Source organism: Rhinolophus sinicus, linkage group LG04 (assembly GCF_036562045.2).
Source record: "Rhinolophus sinicus isolate RSC01 linkage group LG04, ASM3656204v1, whole genome shotgun sequence".
In the NCBI taxonomy this organism is placed as follows: domain Eukaryota; kingdom Metazoa; phylum Chordata; class Mammalia; order Chiroptera; family Rhinolophidae; genus Rhinolophus; species Rhinolophus sinicus.
The window spans coordinates 145,940,416-145,949,363 of record NC_133754.1 but is presented as its reverse complement, the minus strand read 5'-3'; the positions used below and the strand labels follow the sequence as shown (position 1 = coordinate 145,949,363).

At 37.4% G+C, this 8,948-nt stretch overlaps 1 protein-coding gene across 2 annotated transcripts in view; it reads right to left on the bottom strand.

Moving 5' to 3' along the window:
- Positions 1-3,981: 3,981 nt before the first annotated feature.
- The window catches only part of RORB (RAR related orphan receptor B), a 183,225-nt gene continuing 178,258 nt past the window's right edge, over positions 3,982-8,948 (bottom strand). Inside the window, exon 10 of one of the 2 annotated variants that reach the window (XM_019736709.2) lies at positions 3,982-7,224. In XM_019736709.2, coding sequence (XP_019592268.1) covers positions 7,069-7,224 — 156 coding nt within the window. In that variant the 3' untranslated portion in view covers positions 3,982-7,068. The remainder of the gene's footprint in view (positions 7,225-8,948) is intronic. The other variant, XM_074330568.1, reaches the window with a different exon arrangement.

The window sequence follows — 8,948 nt, the reverse complement described above, 5'->3', positions numbered from 1 at the left end:
TGTTAGGGAGTGCTGTTTTATTCTAGTATATTTATAATTAAAAAAACCCAAAAACCTCAATGCTTACTTCCTAAATGACTCAGGCTGCAGTTTTACTCACATACACAGAAATTAGGGTTTATATATTAAACAAGGAGAGAGAGATCAGAAAATGGTAGATTTTAAAACTATAGATGTCACTGGGTTTATTTGTAGTTTGCCTTTTGCCTCTACAGGGCAATCATAATGCATGGTGATAATGTAATTAAGCTCCAGGAAAATCAATGGTGACTATAGAAGGCATTATTTTTTTTTAAAAAAGTATAATTATTATGCTTTTTAGAGTGAATACTTTTATTTTACATACTTTTCGCAATGCAACTTCTGTGCGTTTCCAACAATGATGTGCATGCTAGTTATAGATGCCAACTGCACACTCACACACGGGCCCTCAGGATGCAGGCATGGCTGGTAGGTACAGCCAAGCCCCAGACAGTCCATGGTCTCAACCACTGGAGGACTCAGCGTCGCTCTTCACTTTACACTTGTAGGCTGCAGCTAAGGTAAAAACATTAAATCTCTGAAAGCTGGAAGTATACGAAAATCATTTCTCTCAATCCTAAAAGCAAGGAAGCACTGTCAGGGATTTCAAAAATACTGGAAAGTCTCATTTAAATCTAAATATCTTTTATTATTATTATTATAAATTGATCATCATAAAATACTAGCCTTTTAAAGTCATATTTGGGATGCAGGAAAAGCATCAGTTTCATCAGACTTGCTCCTGCCTGTGTTGTTACAGCTCATGACACCTTCGATTTTCCTCCCTCTCAGTCTCTCCTCGACCCTCCCCCAGGTTCTTTACAGCATTTATTTGGTGAAGGTCAGTTATGGCTTCAGCGAATGAGTAGTCTGACCTCAGTTATTAATAAGAAATAAAGGTGTACAAAAATATTTTGTTCATCAGAAAGCAGAGTTTGTTTTCCTTAAGCTATTTCATGCAGAGAGGATTTAGACAAAGCCATTGTTACAAGGAAAGATGACTTACTCAGGCAACATTTCTCTCTCTCTTTTTTTTTTTTTAACTTTCCTTTTTCGTATTGTCTAGTTCAGGTAAAGTTTGCAGGTCTTAGGCCAATCTTCAATACAAACTCTTTGGAGCAGATTTAATTGACAGCCCTGTCCCTTTCTCAGCTGTATTACACAAAGAAGCATACACTTAACACCAATGACCCGTCAAAATGCTTAAACTGTTACAACCAGTTTCTGAGAAGTACAATACACGCAGAAAGGAAGCAAGTACATATTTGCTCTTTGTTGGTTTTCCCCCATCTAAAAAAATTGTTACAAAGTCTTATGCTTAAACAGAGACATAGAAAAATCAGTGTATTCACTGTCTCCAGTTATTTACAACAAAAATTACAGAGACAGCATACATCGTATTAGACCTTCCACAAGCATATATTAAAAGTAATTACATTTGAAAAAATATTTTTATTTTTCCTCTACATTTCTACAATACATACTCGGTTTTCTGTGGGTGTGGTTTTCATTCTTGTACACATATGTGTTAATTAGATGAAGCAGACGGTACTGTGCGTGGATGTGGGATCTGTAGCTTTTCAGACATACCTAGCGTGTCCGCATGTGGCCGTGACAGAGGCACGCAAATGCTCTCCATCAGCCACTGCCAGAGGGTAGGGGTTAATGTAAGGATCATGCTGCCCAGCGGGGTGCAGTTGCCCCACACTTCCCTCAACTGGGTTAATTCAATTCTGGTAACCTTGTGCTTTATTTCTGGACATGAGAACAATCACTGAGCTGCTTTTTCTGATCCACTGGAGGTCATGCAGGACGCTAAGATCACTATGGCCAATTCACTTTGGAGGACATTCAGCAGCTTAGGAAAAAAGTGCACAAACAGACAACCCCCATCTGCTGCATAGGAATCCATGGTCCCACACTTCAGGTCAATGGAGGACTACATTATCATGACTCTAGAATAACTTCTTTAGATACAACCAAGGGAAAATAAAAACTAGTCGCAGATATTGAAGCCACACCCTGAAAGAAACACGTTGAGACTTGAAAGCATAAAATCATGCATTTGACTTTCGGAAAAAGGTGGCAAGAAATCTAGCCACCTGACTCTAGGAAGCTAGGAGTTTGAGCAAGACAAATAGAAATGTCTTTTAAACGTCATCATTAAATTGAATCGTTTTCATTTTTAGACTGTCTGCTGACCTCTTACTGTGTCCTCTAGTAGTGATAGTCAAATATGGAGACCAAATTGAATATCAGAAGGGCAAGATTTCCACTCCCCCACACCTACCCCAACTCTAATATCATTCAGAGTTGTATCTGGTCAGACTTCTCCAGCCAAACAGGCCCCTTAATTCGACTTTGCTTTAAACCAGAGGTTGCAAATTGTGAGCCGTCTTCTGCTCAGAGATGTATTTGTTTGGGCTGCACTAAAGCTTTGAACCAACTGACATCATTTACAAGTCAAGAGATTTTATGAGATTCAGAAGCTTTAGCCACTCTTCAGCTTTAGCGGACTGTTGGATGGCCCTTTTCAGATGGGGCATTTCCTTGCCAGCTCTCCACTTGGACTGCTTCACTCATTTGCATCAACTCCCTGGCCCTTTTCAGCTTTTTGATTTTTAACCCTTGCTTTAAATGAATATGTACCTCTGGTCCTGAGACAGCCCCTGGTCTGCCCCCCACCCTAAAATGTTTGTCAACTCTTGTCTAGAGACCCCCATGTTCGGTTGCTGCTTTTACTAGCAGTTAGAGATAGAAAATCAAATACCACTTCATCTAAAGCAGATGGTGGGCTTTTTCTTCTTTATACAGAAGACTTTGTGCAAAATTTCACTAATAATGCACACTTTAAAATTATTGCTGTTCTATTCAATGGTGGTTCTGTCAGGACACAGATACCTTTGCCTGAATTTATTGTCAGTTGTACTAACTTGGAAACAAGTTTATAGAGAAAAACGATTCAGGAAAAAAAATTATTTCTTCTAATTTCCAATAGCCATAGAATTTTTCTTGCTTCTATAATAAATGAAAACAAAGAACATGGAACAAAACTGACATCATTTGCCTCTGACACTTTTGAAAAACAAAACAAAAAACGGGTTGAATTTTAGGTTGTCCTTGGGACACAAGAATTGTTTTTGCATTTAAGCCTGGTACACGTAGGAGTGTAGAGTGAGCGTGTGTTGACTATCCATGTGCATGATTTTCTACAAACAGTTTAGCTTGACTGCTGTGAAGTTATGTGTTGAACAAGGCAGCTATGATAGAAAATGTACTGATGCCTCCTTGGCACCTCTTATTAATATTCAGAGCTCACTACGATTTGGGGTCTTTTAGATTCGATCAAAGCAGTCTAATTACCCAAGAGACCATTATGTTCTCTGTTTTTACCTAATCAGTGCCTTGAAGACAGTATTAAAACAAGGGAAATCCAGAAAGGGTATATTTGTAGAGTACATCTCCACCCTCAGCTTGGAGTCTTTGGGGGACAAAAGAGTTGCAGAAAAAGGGACACAAAGATGACCCGATGGACAGACAGTAGGGGTCTATGTGAGATGTTAAGCTGGATTTGGAATCCCTTTTCCTGCTATATTCCTTCTAAAATTTGCCTTTGCTTTTACAGACCACAGGTACAGCTTCATCTCCCTTGTCAGGTTTATCTAATGCCACTGAGCTTTCTGTATTTTCCTTGCTCAGGATTTGTAAAGGAAGCTTGGGTTCACTGGGAGAGATATATTCCTACAAATGGAGCAGCTGGATTATTTGGCTCTTAGCGGATTTTAGAAAATGAGACTGAGTTGTCCTGACTTGTGAACAACTTGTCAGCTAGTCTAAATAGTAAAAGTAAATTCAGTTTACAACATGAAGTTACTGCTCATTGGTCTGAAAGCCTTGTCAGAAAGGTTCTCTTATTGGCTACTTAATGTATGTCATTTACATTTTGTTGTCATTTTCCTGTTTTTTTTTTTTTTTTTCCTTCTTGATGTACCTTTTTTTTTTCCAGTGAAACATCCCTGAGAGGGTACAGTGCAACATCTGCATCAAGCAGTGATTGTCATTTACGAAGCATGAAAAGTACAGATCATGGGTTCTTTCTTCCAGTGCACACTTTATCATGAATGTGTTATGAACATTTGTGAGTGTTCATGTGGAAGGGGACAAAGATTGCATGTGTTAAAAAAAAGTTGTCCGTACCAACATTTCAAAATACCTTGAGATGAAGTCACAGGAGATGTTCCAAGGACAGCTTTTAAAGGTGCATTGTTACCCTTGAAACTGTGACTTGGTTCTCTTTTTAAGGGACTGATTTGGCAACTGTGATGAAAAATGGAAATCTCTTTTCTCAACTGAAGTGAGCTGAACGTGTACTGGTTTCCCTGTTTTGTTTTGGTTTCGTCGCTCACTGTTTCCTGTACCCTTGCTTCAAAAGGTTCATGCCATCCCAATTAAGCACTTGCGCTAGTGGAAATGACACAAATTCAAATCCAGTACCTCCTGAGGCAAATGTGGGGAACAATCTTTTTCCTACATCACCCATGGGAAAAGGGAGGAAAAAATTCTCAGCTACTTTATCAATTGAGCCAATTTAAATCCTCTAAGGTAAATTGGAGGAAACAAATGATTCCCTTTGCAACTGAGCAAGAATTACAGGCTGACAATGGAAAACACTAGGCCAACAGAACAATGAAAACAAAGTTTGACATAAGTTCAAAGCTCAAAGGGAAACACCAAGTAGACACATTAAACATCGCCTATCACAAGCCAATCATAAAACATACATTGCATTTGGAAACGGCTAGGTTTAATTGAGTGCCTTCCATTACCCTGTTTTCCTAGCAATCAGTAAAGTAATCTTTCCATTAGAAGGAAATATGACTCTTGGAATTAATTCTTTATACAAAGAGCTAGCAGGAGTGACATTTACACCAAAAAGAATTGAGTCCCTGTAGCAGCATAATAAGCAGTCTACAGCTGTCTTCTTAGACACTGAAGGTAATTTGGTTCAATGTAGTTAAATTAATTGAATATAACAGTAGTTGAGAAAGAGATTCATTATTTTAAAGCCTTTTTGGTTTTCCCCACTGATTTGGAATGCATCAATCATGAGATGGGGTAATGCTGTTTTCTAAAAGAAAAGACTAGCACTACTGTTTAATCATCAATGAGGAGCTCTGTGGCATCATGGAGATAGATGGCTGTCAACTATGTAACTTCAGGAGAGCATAAGAGATTACAAAAAGATCAAAGCTTCCACTGGTGGAAACTTTACAAAGCAGATGTGCGTGTGTGTGTGTTTGACAAGGAGAAAAGGGCAAGTCTTCATGAGTTGGTGGCTGGACTACACTTACAGGAGATCATAATTTTCATTGTCTTATATACAAAGCTCTCCTCTGGCTTCTTTTTTATGCATCTTATTTTGGATCAGATAAGACCAAAGGTGTAAGGCCTCCAGAACACAGGCAGAACAAATTCCTTGGGATTTATGCTTTTCTGATGATCAATTTGATGGAAAAGCAGGTGGAGAAGTGACAACTTGTACTAGAAAGTCTAAATTCTCTAATCGTGATTTCACCTCTTGCATTCTGTACTTTTAAAAGTTGCTAAAAAACAATCCTAGCCTAGATGGATAATGTGATTTCAAACTGCATAGGAAATAGTTTTGGCTTTGGGGTATATTAGTTCCCTAGAATAACTCAGATCATTTTTTTCTAATCTGTCAAGTTTTTGCTGTATTTTTATAATATAGCATTTTGGAGTTTAAAAAATTTAGAGGCTCCTGACTAGAAGGAGATATAAAGTTCTGCCTCCCCCTTTATTGCTGATTTTTTCTAACAAACTTATTAAAGAGCATGAATATAAAGAACCACTACTTTACTTTGTATATTCCTTCTACCTTACCTCCTCTTTGCCAAAAAAATAAATATGGTTAGAGAGGAAATGTTTACATGAAATGGCATTAGGACCCTGGGTTCTGATTTACTCTTTAATTTTATTAGAAAAAATTGCTGGTGGTCGTAATCTACAGACTGTATTTCTCTGTTGAAGACACAATAAGCACCAAAAGCAAGTTTCTTTCACAACCTGAAATCCAAAGCAAAAGTGTTTGATATGTCCTGGTGAAAAACAGGAAATGTCTATTGTTTGGTCAAAAAAGTTCTGGACTCTACAATATTATTTATTATCTGTGGCCTAATTCTTAAAACAGGAAAATGGCTCCAAATATTTATATTTTTCCCCCCAGTATGTACCATCTTGACAAGGCTTTGATGTCATTGATTACAAAAAAAAAAAAAAAAAAAAGTTTTTATACAGAGGCCGTGCATTATAATTATTCCTTTGTAGACTTATTTCTGAATTGGTACTGTCCCACCATTGACTACAAATGACAACTCTGGCTGGGCAAACAAAATCCTGATTGTCTAACATAAAAGTAACATATAACACAGAAGGTAAATAATCAAGAGAGCCTGACTGAACCTCCTTTGCTAGTAGGTATGGTATTTTAAACCACAGTGCATGTACATGTATAAGTAATCGTCATATATAATATTCTCAGATATTATATACTTATTACATACATGCACAGTGCTTTCCAAGATAGCTACAAATTTATACATGCATCAACTACCTAAAAACATAGAAATAGGTAAGCCTAGTAAGTGGAATTTTCTTAAATTATATTTGAATAATCAACAGGAAAAGTAATCATGTAAAGTACCGCTCTGTTCTCGTATATATCTACAATAAAATTCTATAAACAGTTGTCTCCCAAAACATACCCGAATAAAATTAAAAAAAAAAAAAGATAACACCCAGTGTCCTATATTTGTATATTTATGGTCGTTTCAAAAACAAACAAACAAAAGAGCCCCACTCAGGTGCATATTTACATTCTTCAAACTGTAGCGGTGAAAAATAATTCTATTAAGTGCAGGACATTCCTAATGTTGCAGTAGTGACATTTTCCTTAAGTCTTCATGAGCACATTGCTTTTGTCTTAATGGTGATGCATTCCATGACTATGAGACAGTTCTGTCGTTGCCTTCATTTGCAGACGGTGGCACAGTCAGGATTAAAGAGCTCCTTGTATAACGGAGGAAAGAGTGTATTCACTATGTCTGGATGCGATTGCTTAAATACCTGCAGCTTCTCCCCGTGCAAGTTGCAAACTGCCGTGATGGTTGGTATCTTGGCTATTAACTGCAGAATGGAGGGACAGGGAAGGAGACAAAGGAGGAAGCTCATTAGTGCTCTGTCTTCTGAATCAGTGTCCTTCCTGGCCCCAGATGAAGGGAAATGGCTTTGGAAAAAGATGTTCAGAAAGAAAGAAGGCTCACTTTCAGCTTTTCCTTTAGAACAAAACAAAACAAAACAAAACAAAATGCTCACCTGCACCCCCCCACCCCCCATCCTCTAAAGGGAAAATAAAGAGAAAGAAAGCCAGACCAAGCCTCCTGATTCATTGTTCTTAAATAAAGTATGTATGGGAGGTAGTCTAGTTTAATCGTCAGGAGTGGGTGCTCGGCAGGCAGGCTGACTGAGTTGGAATTCTGGTTCCAAAATGGCTAAGTGGCTGCGTGGCTGTGACATACACTATGTTTCAGTTTTCTCATTTGCAAAAGGGGCTTAGTCACAGTACCTACATCATTGGGCTGTTGTGTGGACTGAGTGAGGTAATTCATACAAAAGTGTTAAAAATACTGCAAGCATGAAACACAACTGTTAGATAATATTATCATCTATTATTTCCCACGAATTTTTCATGATGTGAATATTAAATTTTTAGGCTTAGGAAGGTATAATCTAAACTGTATGAAGTATAATTAATAATTATCTGGAATGCTTTGCTGTCAAGCTCACTAGCCTGCGTGTTATCTCTCTAATCCTTTTCTGCTGTAATGCACAAAATGAAACATATTTAATCAACATAAAATCTGGGAGGTCACTGGCACTTAGCTCCCTTAGGGAGGTGTTTTAAAAACTTGTGGGAGAATATGCACCTATAACTGCTAGGTTTTGATATATATGTATCATGTAGGATGTAATTTTGAGTTAAAATACTGAAGACAGTGTTTTATAATAATTGAAAATGTCCAGTTTGCTGAATGCTATATAGGTTTTAGGAGACGAATAAATCTAGCTTTTTAACATACTTATAATTTAGGGACACTTAGAATCCATCAGTGTCAAAATTAGCTTAAACCCAAATGTCATTGTGATCCAATTACTGTGGGAATATGGTCTCATATAGAGAATAGTTTTACAAAAGATAAGCTTGATAGTTCACATAACTGACCAAAGGTCCACTTGAAAGTGATAACATAAAATTTAATAAAACCCATCTAATCACCAATTAGGTTCACTGTGCTCCCAACCCTATTTAATAAGAAAACATTTCAGCTTTGGAAGTAAAAGAGGAAACAGATAATTAGTTACTTTGCGGTTTTTCAAAATCAGAAAGTTCCACTCTTTCATTAACTTTCCTTTTAACAACTGATGACTATATAGCCATACTACGAGCAATTTAAAATTAGCATTAGGATTAGAGTTATTGACATTTTCATTAAAGGAATTTAGAACAAATAAAGAAGTTTGGTGTTCAGACTTTCCATTTCTACTATTTACTGATAGAACTAGAAATAAAAAATGTGGGATCTTTGTCTATAGAATGGCTATTAAATTTTAGACTGAGAATGAAGACTTTCTGTTCAACATTACGAGTGACTTAAACTTGTAGTAGGCACTCTGCTACACACCGGAAGGCACAAACAGGATGGTTCTTGCTTAAAATCTACTTGGGAAGGCAGATGTGAATGAAGTTACCAGACTGAAAAACTGTGGTGAGTGCTATAGAGAAATGGGGCTAGGAGAGGTGGTAGATAACAGGACATTCTGACTTCTGGCAGGTCAGGGAAGGCTTACCT